The sequence below is a fragment of the Mus caroli genome, unplaced genomic scaffold (assembly GCF_978045245.1).
Source record: "Mus caroli unplaced genomic scaffold, Mus_caroli_1 scaffold_13, whole genome shotgun sequence".
Classification (NCBI taxonomy): domain Eukaryota; kingdom Metazoa; phylum Chordata; class Mammalia; order Rodentia; family Muridae; genus Mus; species Mus caroli.
Genome location: NW_028227268.1, coordinates 43,605,871 through 43,627,897, shown reverse-complemented (window position 1 = coordinate 43,627,897; position 22,027 = coordinate 43,605,871). Strand labels below are relative to the sequence as shown.

At 51.1% G+C, this 22,027-nt stretch overlaps 1 protein-coding gene across 4 annotated transcripts in view; it reads right to left on the bottom strand.

Annotated features, from left to right (window-relative positions):
* The window catches only part of Ksr1 (kinase suppressor of ras 1), a 132,675-nt gene that overhangs the window by 26,029 nt on the left and 84,619 nt on the right, over window positions 1-22,027 (bottom strand). For 3 of the 4 annotated variants that reach the window (XM_029483585.2, XM_029483587.2, XM_021177247.3), the window contains exons 3-6: window positions 7,972-8,119; window positions 5,504-5,927; window positions 3,828-3,832; window positions 1,529-1,589 (exon numbers count right to left, since the gene is read on the bottom strand). In XM_029483585.2, coding sequence (XP_029339445.1) covers window positions 1,529-1,589; window positions 3,828-3,832; window positions 5,504-5,927; window positions 7,972-8,119 — 638 coding nt within the window. Of the gene's footprint in view, window positions 1-1,528; window positions 1,590-3,827; window positions 3,833-5,503; window positions 5,928-7,971; window positions 8,120-20,307; window positions 20,606-22,027 lie in introns of those variants that run through there. The other variant, XM_021177248.3, reaches the window with a different exon arrangement.

The window sequence follows — 22,027 nt, the reverse complement described above, 5'->3', positions numbered from 1 at the left end:
AGCATAGGTATTTTCAGTCTAAATATTTACCAAAACAAAAACAAACCAGAAGATAGACTGGAAGGAGAAATGGGATTAAGGGGAGCGGTATCCTCCAGCACAAAAACGCAAAGCCAGCCCTGGGAAGCGCAGACAACCCTTTCATTTTCAGGGGAACACTCTTAACACAGCAGAATGACTAGAGACAGCCTTTGTGCAGCCATGTGTAACACGCCCACAAGTCTCACTTGGGGATCACATCCACCTCCAGGAGTTAGGTGGGTCCAGGAATCTGGAAAAAAGCAACTCAGAGAGGTGGGTGGTGGTCTATCCTAGCCGTACGTGCCCGGGATCCTCGTCCCTGAGACAGCGGCTGACGGATCCTGGCAAGGACAAGAAGATGCTCTGCCTCCAAGCAAAGGGCTCAGGCTCTGCCTCGGTGACGGTGACCTCAGATGCACTGTTCAACTCTTGGGAGCTAGAACTCCCCCTTGGGTGAGAACTTGAGGCCAGCATCAGCACAGCTGGAAAATAGCCCACAGTTTCCATGGAAACCACAGGCCCTGGCAAGTTGCAATGCCCTTGAGCCCCTGACAGTGTTCCCTGCTGTGATTACAACAGACTTTAGCAGGGACAACCAGAGCATGGCAACCCAAGGCACTGTCCTGCAAGCCGTCCAGAACCATGTGGCTAGCACACTCATCTCATGAGCATTGAGGCCAGACCTCTCGATGGTTCTCACCAAAGGTCTCCAGGGGCCTCTTTTATATAAGAGTTCAGGGTATGCCACTCTTTTACAAACATCAACTTCTGGGAATGTTAAAATCCAGGTTGTTGCTGGACACCTTTAATCCCAGCAATTGTGAGGCAAAGGCAGAGAGGCAGAGAGGCAGAGAGGCAGAGAGGCAGAAGCAGAAGGATCTCTGTGAGTCTGAGGCCAGTCTGTCTACATAGTAAGCCCAGGCCAGCAAGGACTACATGGTTAAATTCTGTTTCAAAAATAAAATAAGGGGCCAGAGAGATGGCTCAGCAGTTAAGAGCACTGACTGCTTTTCTGAAGGTTCTGAGTTCAATTCCCAGCAACCACATGGTGGCTCACAGCCATCCGTAATGAGATCTGATGCCCTCTTCTAAAGACAGTAACAGTGTACTTAGATATAATAATAAATATAAAAAATAAATCCAGACGGCCAGGCAGAGAAGCCTGTGGGCTGCATTGAGAAACATGGATTTTCAACACGCTCCACGGAGGACCCTAATGGCCTTAGGACCTGCATGGCATGAGGTGAATGCGGAAAACCTGTGGCTTCTTCTCATGTCTGTGGTCCTATGTCTCTTGAAGAGGGAGAGAGAGCATTAATCCTCAGCAGGATGACACGAAGACTCAAGTGGGACCAGAAATCCCAAAAGTTGTCTGGTTAAATAATTCAAGAGCTCAAGCTTTGTCGTAAGCCAAGCAGATAGGCCAGAGGCAAAGAGCAACCAAGACAGACCCAACAGTACCCTGTGGAGTCCAGGTCAGCTCTGTACTGTCCATAGCTGAACCTACCTGTGTGTCACTGAGAGCCCGATATCCCTTCGTACCAGCTGTGGGGATCCATGAGGGATTTCTGTGGGTGGAAAGAAGCCAAATTGGGTGAACCGGGGAGGCTCTGTAGAGCTGACCTCTGCTTGCAAGCTTCTAGCTCAGAGATCACAGGCTAGATGGGGCTTGATGCACAGAGATGCTTCACTGAATCAATACCCATCACACAGAGATGGGCCAGACCCTGCTAGTGCAGGAGGCTGTGTGATCACCCTCACACTGGGTCCTTTGCCTAGCTCTTCAGGTGGCACACTTGCCTATATGGCCAGTCTGCTTTGGTGGGAGGCAGTGGGGATGCAAAGCTGAGAGACTCTCATGTGCATACCAGTTTCTGGCTCTCCTTCATTGGGCATTCACCTTTAGGACTCAATTCTGGCTAATTCTGGTTAAACTGGTGGACACCTGACCTCAGCACAGGGCATGGGGCTGGTCAGCCATGCAACTCCACCTGCACTCTTCTAGCCAGCAGCACCCTGGAGATAGTCCTTGCTGGTCACAGAAGAGCAAGGAGATGGTGTGGCTCTTCCGGGCCATCCCTTGAGCCTGTAGAGAGACCCCTGCTCCCCTTTCTCTGCTGAGGAGGACCGTGGGCTTGGAGGGTCCCCTCTGCTTACCATATGCAGGCCCCCTGAGAGCTCCCTCTCCTAAGATGGCTTCCTCTAAGAGCATTCATACCAGTGTTTATGGCAAAGCTAACTTTGAGGTAGAACAATGGCTGGGCCCTGCCCATGACCTACGGCCTAAATGACCAACCTGTGCCCCATTCTTCTGAGCCCAAAGAAGATTCAGGGACCCAGAATTCCCCAGGGCTGATCAGTAGACTATTGCAGGCTTTTTGTTTGGTAAACATGGTGTGGACTTTTATCCAACATATCAAAGGGCTCTATACCCCCCCAAAATTAAGGATCACAGTACTCAGGTAACAAATGTCCCACCCCTCCAGGGCAGCTACTGTCCCTATTCCTAATGTTCTCTCTCACAGCTGGTACTCATGGCACGCTAACTTGTCTAAGGCTGGGTACCACAGACTCGACAGCACAAGGACCCCCGGCCCACACCAAACAAGGAACTGTGATCGTGACAAAAGGGCCTCTGTTGCCCTCCTGACAATAGGGAGCCCACAGCTCTATCACCAGTGGCTCTCTGGCACATCCTCCATGAGGTTGTTTGCCTCTCAACTTCCTCCCAGGGCCAACCCCACTCAGTCTGCGGCCAAGGATGTCAAAAGACAGCACTGTGAGAGGTGTGAGCTGGCAGCTGAGAGAAACAGTAGCAAAGGGAGTGGCCAGCCATGAAGCTCAGGGCCTGGCCTCTGATTTCTCATGTCGGTCACAGTATGCAGCCTTTTGTGACAGGCAGCACGGCTCTGGGTCCGGATGGAATCCTGGTCCTGGGAGCCCCACAGACTCACCGCCCTGGGCCCTTGGCCGCCACAGCCACCAGAGAATGAGTAGTGATGGTCAGAGAGGCAGGCTTTGGTGGTAAGCGGTATCCTAGGGTCAGAGATGTAGGCTTTGGTGGTAAGCGGTATCCTAGGGTCAGAGATGCAGGCTTTGGGAAGGGCCCTAGAGAGAGAGTACAGTACCTTCTCCTCCTTCTGTGCCTTCCTGGGATGGTGCAGGAGCTCCCTCCAGGACTGTCACTGCCTGCCAGGCCCTGCCTGCCCTCTCTCCTCAGGCCTCACCCCAGACACTGTTACCATCTAGCTAGTAGAAAAACAAATCGCTATTCCACTGAGAAAACCCTAGCCGTTCCTGGGGCACTCAGACGGCCCAAAACAGAGTCACAGGACCTCACAGTTTGTGAGTTGGAGATGGAAGGGAGGAAAGCAGGGCTCCAGGGTGGCCTGGGTTTCCTCCTTTTCTTCGGGGGACTTGTACTCTCAGGGTTGGAGCTGTCTCTAGGAATTCCTGTCTCCTAGGGAGGGGAGTTCTGAGCCTTGAGCAGGGTCCAGATGGAAGACATTCCCCACCCAGAGCACAGGGGTCACTACATAGATGGCAAGGTAGAGCCAGGCTTGGGGCGGGGCTCATGAGGGTACTTTCAAAGTCTCTACTTTCCATGGGCTGGGCTAGGGCCAGCCTGTCATTTTAAGGTCAGCTATCTCAGAGCTATTTCACGAAGTGGCTGCCAACACTTTTGCTTCTGGACTATGGAACAGCCAACGGGGCTAAGGTGTGCTCAGAGAAATCCACCCCGGATGGGGACATCGACTCGACCATGACTCCCAGTGGCAGAAGGGATGAAAATGAATTGTTCTTACCAAACCTGGAGAGACAAAAAGGAGAGCAAGGGGTGATGTCACCACATTGGCTCAGTCTGGGCTTGGAAAGCTCCCTGGTTACAGAGCAGGCCAAGGGCTGGGACAAGGGACAGAGACCTAGCCCTGGGTAGGCCTTGCTAGTCACTCAACATAGCAGATTCACCCCACTTTTACCACCAAGAAAACAGGGTCTTCCTAGGTCACGTGGCCCATGGGGATGAGTGCCTAAGGTCCAGGAAGAAGGGGATGGATTGGTCTGTTAGAGAGGCAGGGAACTGGGTAGGAGGGCAGAGACTCAGCCATGCAGAGCTGGAAGGTAGATTCCGGGAAGGGTCAAGCAGGGACATGTTCTGAGCAAACATGGAGCTTCCCTTGCCCAAGGAGGCAGCAGCTAGGGGGAGTGAGGACTTTCTGTTGCCCTTGGAGCTTGCCAGGGAGTCCCTATCAGGGCTGAACCAGGTGGCTGGGTTTGAGGGGAATGTACTCAGAATCCCAAGGTCTGGCCTGAGAATCCGGTCTCTACCTGAATATGGGACTAAAACAATGTCTACTGCTCTTCTTAGGAGAGAATGAGAAACAAGGCATTGGCTGCAGGCCACTGTTAGGCCTCTTTGGTGGACCTGGGGCCTTGAGGTGATTGTCCTGTATTCTACAGCTGCATCTGGGGGCACCCGGGCTGGGCAGCACAGCTGGGTAGAGAGGGCACAGCACAGGCAGCTTCTGGGTTTCTGCTCCATAGTGCAGAATCATCTCAGTCATCCAGGGTCTGACACATAATGGACCCAACACAGCCTTCATGCACACACAAAGCCATGAGGGACACTAAGGCCCCGGGAACCCTCTAGAACAGGAACACCATGTCAAAGAGCCAGGCACCTGAAGCCTCAGGGAAATAAGAAAAAGAACCCAGAGAAAACAGCAAGACCCACAATGGTCTAAATGTCCACTGGAAGGGATATGCTGACCATGTTATACAGCGGCGTGCCGGGGAAAGGTTCTTAAGTCAGGTTGCTTTGGTTAGTATGGCTATTGGTAGTGGGGATTTAGGGAGGAAGGCACACATTTATGGCCTTTGGACCATGTATAAATGCTATTTAAATAGTTGTTTTACTGTTGGTTAAGACATTAAGATAAGGGAAAAGGTGCATGCTCAGTACAGCCACAGGTAATGTTTTTTTCCCCAACTGTTTTCTTTTCGTGGTGAGATATGGTAAGTGTTCTATCATGAAACCGCATCCCCAACTCCTTCCTTCCCAGTATTTTCAATCCTTCAGTGGTTGGATTCTCTGGAGCAACCCATGAACACAGAGAACCAACTGGATTTTACTGCCCATGAACAACATCTAGAATTTACTGTGTGATCTGCCAGTGACCAAGTAAGTACTGTCCAGATGGGCTAGCCTCTGAGAATCAAGCTTGACACTTGAGGCACTGGAGATCCAGGGCCTGTTTGTTACTGTGGCCTAGTCTAGCCTATCCTGACTGATACACAGCACCATTTTATACGTGTGTGTGTGTGTGTATGTGTGTGTATGTACAGTAAGAGATCTGTTGGGATTCAGTCCAACTGCATCATAGGGATGGACACCTATTTTTGTTCTCCATACTTCTATCTGGGTTGACTTTATCAGTCCTTTGTATGTGCCTAAGAGGGTGATGCCACAGGGCCTACTTACTTCATTGGGGTGACGTCGTCGATTCGGTTTCCCAGCTGGGACTCGTGGGACTTGCTCCGTGTGAGTGTGGGAAAGCTGGGGAGCAGCTGGAAGACCTTGCGGCTTGGCGGTGGGGGTGTCCTTGGTGGCTTCAGCTTGGCGTGCCGTCGTAGCTGGGGTGTGGTAGGGGGCGTGATGAAGCTGTGCAGGGCCCGAGGGGTCAGCCGGCCACTGGTGTGCAAGGGGATACAGGAGTCCGAGAGGCCCTCACTGAGGCCGGGGACCGGAGAGTCTGAGGCAGGCAGGGCGGACACGGAGATGGAACGGGGTCCCTGAGTGCTGGCACCCGCTCTGCCCAGCGAGGAAAGCATGTCCATGGGAGGCCCCAAGCTACTGTCTCGTGCATCTGCCGAACTCCAACCTGAGTTCATTTTGTGCTCCCCTCCTGTGGGCCAAGGAGTCGGTCAGAAATACAAGGCACTCAGGGGCGCCACTACTATGGGAGAACATGACACAGTGACAGAGGTGACACCATTACTTAGCAGCAGGCGCTGCTCCCAGCTTCACCTTCTCCACCCAACAGCACCTTCTATGGCACTCAGCTGACACCAGGCTATGAGCACTGATGTCACACTCTCTGCTGTACTGAGAAATGCTGGGTTGCCCACCCCAAAGTGGGGCCTCAAAAAGGGAAGAGGTGGCAGCTCCCATAAAAAAAAATGCTGCAGTGTGTGATCAAGGGAAAGCTGTGTGGGAGGTGGCACACACCGTGATCCCAGTATTCAAGGGGGTGGGGAGGTGGAGAGAATCTGAAGCTCAAGGCTACCCTTGACTCCATAGTGAGTTCAAGGCCAGACTAGTCTGCAAGAGACCCTGTTTCAAAAACCCTAAAGGAAAAAAAAAAAAAAAAAAAAAGACAAAAATCTTCAAACGTCAGCTGGATGTGGTGGTGTATGCCCAAGGAGACCTTGCTTACAGAGGAAAACAAAGCACACAAACATGAAACAGAAGCCAGGTGTCACCCGGGCTTTGTGTCACCCATCTGTGTCACAGCACTCAGGGAACTGACACAGAAGGAGGATGAGCTCAAGGCTGGCCTAGACGATACGGGAAGAAAAGACCAGAGACCGTAAGGAAAATGATGGCAACATTTGCCACCCTCCATAGGCCTGACCTTTAGTGACCCCCAGTTCACTTCTCCATCACAATAATCCTGTTAGAGAGGCAGCCTTTTTGTACAGATGGGGACCTGAGGAACAGGGAGGCCGGGGGTGGGGCTGACTCCTCAGTTCATCCTTGCTCTGACCGGGCTGGAGTGCAAGCAAGATGCTCTGACTGCTTTCAACCCTGGTGGCCAATGAAGAAGTCATGTGGGATGATGGGAAGCCCACAAGCTGTCACAGGGACACAGGGGCTTCACGGCTGAGAGAACAAGAAAGGAAGCTGTGGAAATTCCCTTCCCCAGAGCTGTGTCCTGGCACGGTGGACCCCAGACATACTGAGTACCGCAGGAACTCAGATGCCGTGAACAAAGAACTTAGGCTCTATACTTTCGGGGAATAAAATAAATTAGCTGGGCATGGTGGCACACTCAGCAGAGGCAGAGGCAGGTGGATTTCTGTGAGTTTGAGGCCAGCCTGCTCTAGACAGGGAGTTCTAGGCCAATGAGCACTACTACACAGTGAGACCCTGTCTTTAAAAAGAAAAGAAGAGGAAAAAAAAAAAAAGAATATAATGCCAGACGTCTCCCCTTTCAGCCTCAGGAGGCTGGAGATGAAGCAGGTAGCTCAGATCTTTTAAACGAGCCCTGCCTTCCTGCCTCCATTCCTTAGGCTCATGTCAGTGCCTTCTCTGGGCAGTAGTGGGAACATTAAGTCAGGCGTTGGAAACCATTTCCAAAGGCATAAAGTGCCTATGAATAATCCCAGGGGAGATTGTGGTAATGGCGGGAGTATACACGGCCCGGCCCGGGATAGCCCTGTGTGCACTCTCCAATCAACAGCACGTTTTCTCTAACTATGCAGGGTTCAGGCCCCACTGGTACTAGAGTGGCTTTGTGAGCAGAGATCTGAAGCCGTTCATGAGGACAGGAGCAAGAGGGAAGCCATTTAGGGAGGGAGGTGGAATGCAGGAAGCTAGTGGGAAGGGCTGGAGCAACACAGATGCCTTCCTGTACATGTTGGAGGCGCGGCACACAGAGCCTGAACTGAAGGCAGGCTAGGATTCCTAACAATGGCTGAAGCTTTTAAGGTCAGACTGACCAGACCAACTGGGCTCCAAGGCCCTGGGGAATCTGAGAAGGCTTCCTAGGGGCCAAGACCCAGTATATTTTCTAAACAGCCACACCAAAGCTACCCCCAAACCCCGAAGCACACTACCCCTATCTATCCCAAGGCCGACTCTGGCAGAAGTCCCATCTCCCAAGGGAACCAGCCAGGCCTGGGAGCACAGGCAGAATCGAGTCCTGGGGCAGAGTAGGCATTGCTTACCCAGGCCGGTCACCTTCCGAAGGCAGGTAAGGGCTTGCTGTAGGCCGCTGCACTCCTCCGTGCTGGCTCCCCAGCGCCACAGCATCTCCTTGGCTTTGGCCTCGTCCATCTCCAGCAGAGCATCCAGTGTGAGCTCTTGGGGGATCTCCTGGGGGGCCACAGAGGGGACAGGAAGAAGGCTGAGGGAGCAGTGTGGGAGTCTTGGCCCTCCGCTCTGAGGCCAGGCCTCCCAGCTGAGTGGCAGGGGCCAGCTGCTGTCTCGGACAGCCTCTGACTAGAAGCCACACTTGTCGGGAGCAGAGCTCTCTCACTCCCCCCCCCCCCGTCAGGGTGGCAGAGACAGCAGCTGAGCAGAGTGCCACCTTTGGGTTGCAGATGAGGGGAAGAAGAAAACACCAGAAAAACCTGGATGGGGCCTCGAAGCCTGTTTGTTTGTTTGTTTGTTTGGTACAGAAAAGTTAGGAGTTATGGCTTTGGAAGCTCTTCTAAACTTGATTGTATCTGAATCACACAAGAGACATCTCAAGCTAAGTTGCTTTTAACAAGGATAAAACAACAAAACAAAACAAAACAAAACACAAACAGCATTTACTGACTTGTATTTAAGCTGGTCAATATAGGTCAGCTAGACTGGCCTGTTATCCCTTCTAACTGGGAGGCGGAAGCAGGAGGATCCTAAGTTCAAAGCCTGGGTTAGGAAGTGAAGTCAAGGCCAGCTAAGGTAACAGTGAGACCTTGTCTCATAATAGAAAGTGAAGGCTGAGGCTGTAGCCCAGCTGGCACAGTGTGCCCAGGATGCACAAAGCCCCAGGATCTAATGATGCGCAAACCTGTGCCTGTAATTCTAGCTCTCGGGAAGTAGAGGCCGAAGGATGGCAAGCACACGGTCGTTCCTGCCTTCGCAAGAAGCCTGAGGCCAGCCTGGGTTACATAAGACTGTCTAAAAATGGGGTAGGGATTGGGGAAGCAGAGCTGGCTGTGTAGCTCAGTGGTTGGGGAAGCAGAGCTGGCTGTGTAGCTCAGTGGTGGAGAATTTGCAGGTCACTGGGATCACATTACACCTGGAGAATGAGCCTCAGAGGGCAACACTGCTGGACAAAATGTCTTGTGGGAGGTGGGGGTGGGGCATTAAGATAAAGTGTGCCTGCAAACCTGAGGACCTGAGTTCAATTTTCAGAACCTAGAAAAGGTAAAAGGAGAGAACTTGACTCCATAATGATGTCATCTGTCCCTATCCATGTGCACTGAGGTATGCACATGTGCATGTATTGTATATATACACATTAATAATAACAATTTTAAAAAATCTATGATTGGGCCAGCAACATGGTTTAGCAGGTAGGGGTAACTTGAGGACAAGCATGATAAAATGAGTCTTATTCTTGGATCCCATAAGGCTGTAATTGCTACATGCATGCTGTGGTGAGTATATGCACACACAGAGATACATGTACACACACACACACACACACACACACACACAATCTCTTCAGGGTGTAAAGGGAAAAGTGGCTAGGGAACTTTTAAGGCTTTTGTGTCGGAGGCTGGAGAGATGGCTCAGAGGTTAAGGGCACTGTCTACTCTTCTAGAGGTCCTGAGTTCAATTCCCAGTAACCACATGGTGGCCACAACCATCCATAAGATCTACCTGCCTCTGACTCTCAAGTGCTAGGATTAAAGGCATGAGCCACCATGCCTGACCTTAGAAGAGATTTCTTTTTTATCTTAACTTTTATTTTATGTGTATGGATATTTTGCCTGTTGTGTCTGGGTACCATGTCTGAGCGGTACCTGCAGAAGCCAGAAGAGGGTGCTGGATCCCCTGGAACCAGAGTTATAGGCAACTGTGAGCTGCCATGTGGGAGCTGAGAACTGAAACCTGCATCCTCTGGAAAAGCGGCCCAGTACTTTTAACCACTGAGCCATCTTTCCAGCCCCCTCAAGAGTTTTGAGTCTTGGTGCCATTCCTGACAACATTACGTGGCAACACTCAAGAGCCCTTCAAAAGCAAATGGCTTTCTTTGGTTAACCCCCATAGAGCCCATGTGAAAAGAACTCAGGCAGACCTTGGAGATGGAGGGTCACCCGAGGAGAAATGTGGGTGGCCTCTCCGGTGGCCTGTAGGCTGCTGACACCCAGTGAGAGACTAGAAGCTCAGGCCTGAATGACACTCCCCAAATGCTTTGACTAGGCAACTTGACAGAAATGAACTAAATGTTTCAGACAGGGGCTCAGAATCCAGGGCCCCTGTCACCTGTTCTTGCTTCTCCCATGCTTTGGGGAGATGCCTTCTCTGGACTGTCCTTAGCTGCGTTAGCCACAGGTAACACACCACTGCCTCTGCCTCTCCTAAAATTCCTACATTCATCTCGGAAAAGATGACTAGGGACTGGAAGCCACTCACCTTTCCTCTTCTCTGCAAGATAATGTTGGTCCCTTGGGCTCACTTAAATTCCAAAAGCATCACTTAACACAAAGAAGCTTTTTCTGTCCCTAAGGACCTCTCAAAACTGCCAACCTCCCTCCCTCCCTGCACAAATAGATACAAACATTGGGATCTTCTGGCCAGTGGGGACAACTGCACTAAATCTGAGCGTGTAACGTTCTTGTGGGGCTTTTCTCCCATTCAACTTTTGACAGTTTACTCTGAGGGGCTGTTGTAAGGTGGAGGGAAATTCCTTCTGCCCTAAAAGTCACAAGAAATTGGATTCTAGCCAGGTGGTGGCGGCGCACGCTTTTAATCCCTGCACTTGGGAGGCAGAGGCAGGCGGATTTCTGAGTTCGGGGCCAGCCTGTTCTACAAAGTGAGTTCCAGAACAGCCAGGGCTATACAGAGAAATTCTGTCTGGAAACAAACAAACAAACCAAAAAAAAAAAAAAAAACCCAAACAAACAAACAAACAAAAAAAGAAAAAAGAAAAGAAATTGGATTCTGCCACCAACCTAAATTTACTTGGAAATGGATCCTTTCCTCAAAGCTTCCCCAAAAGAGCCTATCTAGCCTGACTAGCATCTCACTTGGCTTTGTAAGAGTCTATGCAGAGAAGGTTGCAACGGTTGCAATGGCCTGGGGTTGAGCTCCTCGCCATCCTCCCACTGAAGAGCTGGGAACTTACACAGGGGCAGTGCCTGACATTGCTGAACAGTACGAAGCACTAGAAAACTAATATAAGCGTGAACGTTGAGTTAGACTGACTTCAGAGTTGGACCTTTCCTCCCACCCTAGGAGTCCCAAGATCCAATGGATCACACCTCTGGCCTCTGGGGGTTACAGTGCCCACCTCTGCTGGGGGTTACGGGGGCTGAGCAAAGAAGTAATCCCTATGCACAGATACAAACAAGTACAGGGAGCCAGCAAACACCTCCATGGCTGGACTGGCCAATCGCTGTCTTCATCGTCTTCCACATTCTTATTGCCCTTTAACACTTTCCACATGTGTAGTAACTGGGGTTCCCACATACCCCAGATCAGTAAGTCTAGAGAGCCTGAAGGATTTCAAGGGTTCTGAAGGCGACCTGGATCTAGTTTTGTTTGTTTCTTTGAGGTAGGGCCTTATACTATATCCCAGCTGGGCTGGAAGCGATTTTACAGAAAGCTCAGGCTGGCCTCCCCAGTCCTGGTGATCCTCTGGCTTCAGAGCCCAGTGCTGGGCCACAGGCCTGCAACACCACACTCAGTTCAGGTTCGATTTCAAAAGAGTCATCTCCCTGTTGGTGCACTTGCAGCGCTGCAAACCTTAGACTCAAGGGTCAAGCTGAACTGACTGAGTCCTGGAGACTCGTGTGGGCCACGTCCCTCCTCCCACAGGTACCTGCGTCTCCGCTGGGGCTCTGGCAAGACTCTCAGTATAGTTTACAACAGTTCCCACCACAATGAGAAAGAAATACACAATACCAAGAACCAGTGGTCAGAAAAACTCTTGGTTGTCAGAAATCCTTCCACTCCATCACATGAAAACCCACAGGAAACCGCTGTGGAGGGCGGTGCTGGGAGGAGACGCTGATAAAAGACCAGTTCACACACAGGAGCTTCGCGCCTGCCCACCGGTCTTCCTTATGTTCCCAGCAACTGTTCGTCACCACAGTGCGACCTGGCCATCCTTCCCCTTCGTTTTGCCATGGAAAGCAGCTTGATAAGATTGTTGGGTCAAGGATGGGTGAACTTTACTTCCACACAACTGCACTCATGCCTGTGCATGACACAGCACATGCCTGGAATCCCAGTTGGGAACTGCATACAAGAGGATCTTAAATTGGAGGCCAGCCTGGGCCACTGGGTGATCCTGCCTCAAGCAAAAGTCCAAAGGCAACTACATAAAGCAACATTCTACCTCGGGTGGGATGTCCTCGGCTGGTCACCCAGACACCCACGCATGGGCACACACCCACATGCACACATACTGCCGAGAAAGCTGAGTCAGCAGGTTCCCGGAAGATGAGAGACATACGCTGTGGTGGCAATGACGGAGTCAGGCATGGGAACCCCAACTTCCAACCTAGCAATAAAGCTAATAGGAAGTAACTCCCTTTTATCCCCTCTTCATCAACCACACTGTGATGGTTTGTATATGCTCGGCCCAGGGAGTGGCACTATTAGAAGGTGTGGCCTTGTTGGAGTAGGTGTGTCACTGTGGGTGTGGGCTTTAAGACCCTCATCCTAGCTCCCTGGAAGCCATTATTCTGCTAGCAGCCTTCAGATGAAGATGTGAAACTCTCAGCTCCTCCTGTACCATGCCTGCTTGGACGATGCCATGCTCCCACCTTGATGATAATGGACTGAACCTCTGAACCTGTAAGCCAGCCCCAATTAAATGCTGTCCTTTATAAGATATGCATTGGTCATGGTGTCTGTCCACAGCAGTAAAACCCTAACTAAGACACCCACCCTTACAATTTCTCAAACAAAGTAATTACAGTCATTACCACCACCCATTTGCCGGGGCAATATGTCCACTGCTTTGTGTATGCTATCTCTACTGGAACCAGTGCAGGAAGCCCACACCACCCAGTCCATCTATTAAAACTCCAGGAGTTCAGAGAACTTAAATAGCAGCCTGTCAGATGCAGGGGCTCCTGCCACTGTCCTATGATGGTGATTGCTAAGCTGGAACTTGGATGCTTCCTTTTAGGGGAGAGGGCTACTTCAAAATAACCAATCTCTACCTGTCGTGTTTTATAAAATGGCAGTAGAATGCGTCGGGAGGGAGCACCTCAGAGGGCTGGCCAAGGTGTCTCCAAGGAGTCACCACCATGTGACAGGCCTAGTACAGAAGGAAGCTGACGGTGAAGGGAAGGGGATTTGGAAAGGAGTAGAGGCAGAGGAAGGAGGGAGCCAGAGAAGGATGGAAAGAGAAAGGAGAGAGGAAGAGGCCAGCCTGGAACACATGGAAAACAGAGAGAACAGGAGATGGAGATGGAGAGAGGATAGAGAGACAGACAAGTATACACACATAGGGAGAGGGAGAGGGAGAGGGAGGGAAAGAGGGAGAGAGGGAGGGAGAGAGGGGGAGAGGGAGGGGAAGAGGGAAGGAGGCAGAGAGGGAAGGAGAGAGAGGGGGAGAGAGAGAACACATACATAATGGGGGTAGCCAAGCAGTTCTTATACCCCAGGTTGGTTCACACCTGGCAGGCAGCTATGCAAGCTGTTGCTAGGTAGCTGTTGGGCAGAGCCTGGAGGAATTACCGACACTACCTACATTTCAACAGAACCACTCAGTAACTCGGAAGGCCCTTTGTTCTTTATCCAAGGGAACTAACTTTCCTGGAAAAAGAGAAATAAAATGTTCGCATCCTTTTCTTTAATACATAAAAGAAAAGTAAAAAGAAGACACGATTTTTCCTATAGCTTCAAATTGGCCACAAGTGTCCTTTGCTTCTCTGAAGCCTGGGGATCAAGCTGCTCCCCCCTTAAATATGGCAGGAGTGTAGCGTTTCTAGTCTTCTCTCGTCTCTGCTCTTCATGATCAGATTCAAAACAGTGCTAGGAGACGGACAAGATCACAGTGGATGGCAGTGGGAATGCTGGAGAGGAGAGCTGCCCTACAGCCCTCCATGTGCTGGAGCCTCCACCACCCTGCCCCCAACCCCAGCATGGGCCACTCAGCGCTTCTGCCTGGCTTCTAGGGGTATGGATACACACCCCTAGACATGGATGTATCAGAGTGCCTAGCACTCCATCTACACCAGTCTGCTGCTGTCACTTCTGAGTGGCGGTTCTTTCTACCACTTAATCTCCGTGGCACGAGGAGGCACATGGGGAACTGGAGGGGGGAAACCCTAGTCCCCAGAAATTGCAGCAGTGGAGTTATCTCTATACCCATCCTTTTATGATTAGATGTTTTCTGCCACAAAGCTAACCAGAAACCCACCCACTGCTCTCAGTGTTATGGGAATGGAGAAAGCCAGGAAGGGTGCCAGAACTTCTAGCATTAAAAGCAAACAAACAAAAACAAAAAACAAAACTAAGCTGGGCTTAGTGTTCCAAGCCTGTTACCCACAACTGGGAAGGTTGAAGCAGCTGGGTCAGTACTTCAAAGCCAGGTATGGGTACATAGTAAGTTTGAGGCTGCATAAGACCCTGGTTTGTCTGTCTGTCTTCTGTCTGTTTAAATAGCAAAGGCATTTTGAATTATCTTTGAATGGTTGTTTTCCACTTGGTGGTAACTAACTCAGATGAGAAGGGCCTGTGTCGTCATCGTCATTCGTCATCTTCCTCTTCTTCCTCTTCCTCCTCCCCCTCCCCCTCCCCTTCTTCTTCTTCTCCTTCTCCTCTCTTTTTTTGTTTTTTCTTTTTTTGTTTTTGTTTTTTGTTTTCGAGACAGGGTTTCTCTATGTAGCTCTGGCTGTCCTGGAACTCACTTTGTAGACCAGGCTGGCCTCGAACTCAGAAATCTGCCTGCCTCTGCCTCCCAAGTGCTGGGATTAAAGGCATGTGCCACCACCGCCCAGCGAGACCAGAGGCTTCTAAAGCCTTCCTCTGCTGTCACATGAGACCTGTTACACTGCAGTGAGCACCCTGGTGGCCAGGCTATCTCAATGAGCCAGCCAGCCTGCACATGAAGTGTGCAGTCTTCCATCTCTTAGGCCTGATGTGGGGACTCCATGTTAAGGAAAGGTCCAAAGACAAACATGCTTGAAGCGGGCAGATTAACAGAAGAAAGTATCTGTGGCAGCCCAGCCCCCACAGTCAGAGGAGCCTCCCAAGCACCCCCACCCCCAGAAGTGGTCCTGGCATCAAGTCTCAGCCAAAACAACTCAAAGCCCCCAGACCTCACACACAGATGTGACTCACCTACTCACCAAGACAGCACAGCACAGGGGAGTCTGTTAAACCAGAATCACTCCCATGTATGCTAGGGGACTACAGGAGTTAGGGATCAGCCTGCCTCCTGCTCAAAGGGAACTCATGGGAAGGGCCTCTGGGAAACCCTCTCTGGCTTGAGAGGTCCCTGGCTGCCCACCCACCTGGAGAAGATGGCCATCTGAAAGCTAAGAACAAAGCCTACCTCCCTCTGCTATGCTCTGGAGAGCTGGAGCAGGGATGGAAGCCGAGAAGTCCACATTGGCTTCTAGAACTGCTACTCACTCTAGCTGCTGAACCGAGATAAAATATGCTAAGTAGAAGCTGAGAGAAGCCATATGCCCCAGCCATGGACCCGACATGCCTTGGGGCTCACATGGCCCACGAGCTGGTGGCGGGAACACTTGCCTCCTCGGCTCTCTCTGCTGCTTTCCCTCAAACCATGACTTATGTTTTCCAGCGAGAGACATTAAATTATCCTTTCTGGTAATAATGAGAAAGCAGGGATAATTGTCAGCCCAGCCTGTGACAATTAAGCCATGCCATTAGCAGGAGCCTGCTAGTCTCCGTTCTCTGTAGCAGAAGGAAAGGGAAGGGTCTAGCCAAATACGTCCCCATCCCCTGTCTCCAGCAGCTGGCAATGGCTAGGGTCACAGGTCACTCTGGGTATCAGATGGTATCCTGGGACTTACCAGCAGCCACAGGGCAGCCTGTGTCTATACTTAGAAACACAGGTGGGCCAGCAAGAGGACAGTAGTTATGCCAGGGACCGCTCCGCCTAGTGTGGGTCACATACACACAGACACACTGTACCTCCAGCCAGAGTAGAGGGGACAGTTGGAATGAGAGCATATTTAGGGCGAACTCTTAGCAGTGGGATAGAAGCAGCTGCAAGGGGCTCCCAGGAGGCCTATCCCCTCCTGCCCCTCAGCCCCACCCCTGTAAGGGGCTCCCAGAAGGCCTCCTCCTCTCTTGCCCCTCAGCCCTGCCTCTACTTCAGGCTCCTCAGCAATGTAAGCCAGTCCCTTTCCTGGTACTTTCCAGGACTGCCTGGTACAGCTCTCCAGTTCTAGACTGCACACAGTACTACTGTTCAGCCTCAGTGCTACCCACCAGGGCCTGCCTCATAGCAGTCTTCCAGACCCACTTGGGCACAGAAAGGCCCCTTCTTCCACTTTGCCATGACCCAAACGTCCCCCAAGACGACACTGTAAACGAGTGGGTGTGGTCATGTTCAAATGACACTCGGTAACTCTCAAACTTGAATTTTATACCATTTTCATGTGTCACAAAAATATTTTGCCCTCCCCTCTCTGACAGTTAAAAGTGAAAAAAACAAAACAAAACAATCAAACACATAAACAAACAAAAAACCAGATCAAGAACCTTCATTCCTTAAACAGTAGTGGACTAGTTCTGGTCTGTGGACCAGAGCTCTTTAATGCTGATCAAGTGGGCTTATTCAGTCACTCCATAAGTACTTGCCAGCTATGTCTGGCTTCATCTCCCAGAGGCCCTGGCCCCATTGTTCTTCCTTTCCTGCTTCCCCTTGCACCAGCATCCCTGGTCCCACCCCAGTACAACGTCAGCAAGAAGGGGTCATCTAGGACAGGCTTCTGGCCAGGTCCACACCTGCCACTCAAAAACCACAACCTGTGCCCACATTTCCAAGCCGACCTGTTCCACTGCCAGTTGAAAGTGGCTAGACATGGTCCATGAGAGAAACACACATGTACCCAAGCTTGGGGGAATTGATGCTTCCCTTACTCCACACCCTCCCAGAGTAAGAGACGGTTGTGAGTTCCATGCCAGCTTAAGCTACAGAAAGAGGCTTTCTCAGAAAATAAATACCATCACCCACAAGACCCAACAGCAACGCTCACATCAAAACTAGAATAGTTTGTTCAAGTCTCCGGGTTCAATCTCCAACATGGAACAAAGCAAAAGACAACACGACCACCCTGGGACACCCATTCAAACCAGCCAGAGACGGGGCTGGAGAGACTGCTGAGTGGTTAGGAACACCCACGGCTCTTGCAGAAGGCTGGAGTTCAGTTCCAGACCCTGTGACTAGCAGCTTACAACCACCTATAGCTCCCGCTCTAGGGGAGCTGACACGTCTGGCTTCTGTAGGCGCCTGCACTCATGTGCATGTGTGCACACGCAGACTTAAAAATAATAAGTCTTTAAAAAATTAAAGTCTGTTTGAAAGGAAGTCTTGGGGTCAGGGTAGTTTGACTACAGCCAAAGAGCTACATAAACCCCTGAGTGACATTTTGCTTCTGGGGAACTGGCAAGTGAGAAACTCCCATAACACACAAAACAGCTATGCAGAGGGACCAGAGGCCCTTCCCCAACCATCCCCTGTTCTAAGGCACAGCTCCCAGATCGTCAGGCTTCCCTGGCCTCCTTTGTTGATGCAGCAGGCACCACGCGAGCAGGTGACAGCTGGGTGACAAATGACCATATGCTGTGCCAACCACATCAAGGCACTTCTTGAAGGAAATGGGGAGCCGTGACAAAGTTGGGCCTGCCCCAGAAGTTCAGGGTGCCGGAAAGGACAAGGGCTAGTCTGAAGCATTTCCTATGGGTAACCTAGCCCTCCTGAGAGTCAGCTAAGTCCCTGACATAGTACAGGGACATTGCCATGCCTCCAGCCATCTTTACCATCTGCTGGTCCCCAATATTTCCCCTGTTCAAGTCCTTCCCCTCATTTTCTCAGTGTCAAGGACTAAACCCAGGAGTCCTGTGTATTCTAAGCAGAAGCTGACCTATATCCCCAGCCCCAGTTCTCCCCTCTTCATACCTGCATCTACCTCCTCCAGGTTTGCAGGATTCTGAGACCAGCTGGCGAGTTCTGCTGCAAGTGGATTGCAGCTACATGCCTGACCCCTAAGCTTCAGTCCTGCAGGGCCAGAAGCCTAATCACAGACCCCTCTAGCAGATCACCACATTAGCATGGGAGGTTTGTCTCCTGGGTAGTTTGTCTGTCCCAGAAGGGAATGAACTGGGTTATACGCAGGCAGGAGCCCAGGGCCGGAGACCTGAGAAGCAGATTCTCTGTCTAGAGACAAGGGTTCATTGTTTCAGAGCTCCCCTAAGACGCCCGGACAGGAGCAGCTAGAGACCTCTCAGGCGACCCAAGGGCAGGCAGTAGTTTTCCAGGGCTGCTGAACACTAAAGGCCCCACAGCAGCACTGGGCTTCAAAGCTATGGAAGCCCAACAAAGCTTCTGAGAGGGCGGCTAAGACCCAAGCCAGGGGGGCTGTCACCATAGCTACCAGGTTCTGAGGACATGAAAGAAGCCAGTGGATACCCAATAAAATAAGGAGAAACCCATCGGCTGCCAAAGTCGGAGGCAGACTTCAAAGAGACCTTAGAGATAATGTAGCCTACAAGTGAATTTACAGAGGAAGAAAGAAAAAAGAAACAGGACCTAAAGGAGGAAATCTGCCTGTGTTATCCAAACAGCAGCTCTGGGACCAGGCCCCGGTTATCTGCATCCACAGGAACCAACAGCAGAACAGGCCGTGCCTCATGGCGGGCCTCCTAACATCTCCCAAAGTCCATGAACTAACGGGAACCACAAGAGAGAGGACGGACACATATAGACAAGGCTGGGGTTGGGTGGCCAGGGCAGTTAGATGGAGAAAGCGCAGCACTGGGAGACTGTGTGTGATTGTCACTTAGGAAGCAGGAAGGTGTCATGGCATCCAGCTGAATAAGGAGGCAGGGTTAGTATACACAAATAAACAAGGGGCAGGGTTTATGGGATGCATCTGGATCAAAGTGACAGGTCTAGCTAATCTTGGTAGGAGTGGTGTCTGTAGGGAAACAGCCTTAAGGCCATAAACATGGGGGAGGAGTAGGGCAGACATTCTCTGCACACACTGTCAACACTCACACTTGATTCCACAAGGGAGGCTTTGCCATTTCTGTCCAAGCCTGTGGAGAAGGCATTCCTATTTCCCAAGGACCCCTGAGACTCTGGGGTCCTTGACATGGCTGGGCCCACATTAACAGCACACATTCCCTCAGGACTTCACCTGCTCCCAGCAAGCCCTCCCTACCCATTTGTCAAGGCGCCATTCCTTCTAGGTCACCTGAGCTGGTGCCACACAGAAGCTGAGGGGAAGCCCCTGACTCCTACGCTGAGCCTCTTTTCCAAAGACGACTGCCCAAGTGGTGCCAAGCCACACGCTGGGCTTGTGGGACCAGAGCCCTATGTAATCCAAAGCAAACAGTCCTAGGATGTCACTTTAGAACCTGCCAAGTCCCTAACACAGATGATAGAAGGGAACAAATCTTGCCCACCGTACCTTCCCTAACTCCGGTGACAGGAACACGTTTTATTATAACAGGAGGATGGGAACCTCAAAGCAACAGCTATATCCAACAGCTAGCTTCCAAGACAAGAGCCAAGGTTTACAGGGGCCCATGGCCCACCGATTCTTACACAGCTTCTCAGTGAGCATCCTCCTCTCTAATCAGCTGAACCATGTAAGTAATGATTATGGGTATTGCCACCACTCAGTAAGTAGCTCAGGCATTAAGTGCTTGCTAGCTATACATACAGACTCTGAAGGGTTCCGTTACTCATCCTGGGCCACTGCAACCTGGGTCTTGGCCCCATTTCTCTCCAGTCAACATTTAGATTCTCTATGTGGCCCAACTTCCCTGTCCTGACCGACCAGAAGACTAAAGGGTAAGGTGAGCTCAACCCCTCATAGCAGGAACAGGTCAGGTCTCATGGATACAGCAGGCTCAAAACAAGTGTGTTCTGTCTCAACCAGAAGCATGAAAACAGCCAACCCCTTCATTATAAAGATGGGGGCCATCGATGTCTAAGACTCGGACGGCTCCTTAGCCATTCTCTGTCATAACGGAGGGAGGGAATGGGACGTGAAAGGACAGTCACCTCCCCTAAGGTACATGCTTTTCTGGTGTGTTCTAGAGCCAGCTGGCAAAGCAAGGACTCAGGGTCCAGCCAAAGGGACCCATTTCGAGGACCCAAAGGAAGGCCCTCTGCTGCCTACCTCACAATTCTCATCTGGTGCAGGCCGGCTTGAGCCTTGGGCTTCTCTCGGCAAGGTGGGTGGTGGGGCTTCTGGGTCCCTTGACGCCTTTGTGGTCACCCAACTCCACAGGCAATGCATGGTGAGGGGGCCCTGAGCACCGCAGCCCTGGCCCCCAGAGCACTGTCCCACGGAAAAGCAAGGCAGGGAGCGGGGTTTCTGTTTTCATTACTAGCGAATGGTCACTGTAGCCAAAAATAGTTTGTGCCTGGGAGCTGGGGAGTCAGCACATATTTCCCAGAGCAGGTGCTGGACATGAGGCAGAGACAGAGGCTCTGGGCGGCCTCATGGCAGGGGGTGGGGACCCAGGATGCCAGAACCCAGCTTTCCCTGCCTCACTGCCTCCCTGCCAACAGCAGGAACTGAGTCAGGGGGAGCACCGTTCTCTCTCACCTCCCGTGAGTCATCTGGGAACTCCCCACCTCCACGTGAACTGCAACTACCCTTTAACCCCCATAGCCTCTAACACTTTCGGGGCACACAAGAACCTTGAGAGTTACAGTGTGCCCTGGAGAGCGGATAAGACAGCACCAAAGGAGCATGTGGTGGCTGTCACACAGCTAGAAGTGACACAAGGACCAGTGACCCTTCCTCTCTCAAAATAAGAAAAAAAATGAAAAAGGACTCCAGAGTAGGGTGGACTGCCAACGTTTGGGACAATTTCACTTTCCTTTTGAAGTTTTTCTGTACTTTCTAATTTTCTTAAAATCAACACTTATAATTAGATTTGGGGATGCTATGCTAAAGCAATAAATAATTGCTTTTAATATAAATAAAATTAAGGGTACTGAGGGGGGTGGGTTAGTTGGTTAAGTGCTTGTCCCACAAGCCTAAAGACCTGAGTTCAGAGCCCTAGAACTCAAGTAGAGGAAGCCCGGCAAGGTGGCCCACAGCTGTCATTTCAGGGTTGGAGAGGTGGAGACGGTAATCTCCTTCAGACTTGGTGGCCAGACCGTCTGGCGAATCAGTGAATCCCAGGCTCAGTGAGACCCTGTCTCTGGTGTTTGTTTGTTTGTTTTTCGAGACAGGGTTTCTCTGTGTAGCCCTGGCTGTCCTGGAACTCACTTTGTAGACCAGGCTGGCCTCGCACTCAGAAATTCGCCTGCTTCTGCCTCCCAAGTGCTGGGATTAAAGGTGTGCGCCACCACGACCGGCTGAGACCCTGTCTCAAAATACATGGTGAAGAGCAATGAGGAGGATGTGTGGTGCTGACCTGTGTCCTCCACAGACGCATGTATGCACGTATGTGTGAGCACACATACACAGGAAAAAAAAAGATTCAATGCATGTAAAGATCTCGGGCACCAGAGGGAAAGAGACAAGAGCTTGTCTGTGAGAACCAAGGGAGAGAAAACCAAGGGAGAGAAAACAAAGAAGAGAAGGAGAATTTTGTGTCCCAGTTTTGCAGCCAGACGTCCTGGAGATGCATCCTGGCTCTGCCATTGTCCACCTCTGTTGCCTCAGGTGGGTGACATGTCCCATTTGCTGCACTCTGAGCATTACCGAATGCTTTCTTGAAGGTCACTTGGAGGAGAGGATGGGACCATCTAGGTACAGCTCACCTCAGTCACAGGAATATAATTATTTAGGCTAAATAATTATAGCCTAAATTCACATGTGAACTACACCATTACAAGAAATGGGTGTGAGCCAGAGACATGACTTAGAGGTTACATTGTGG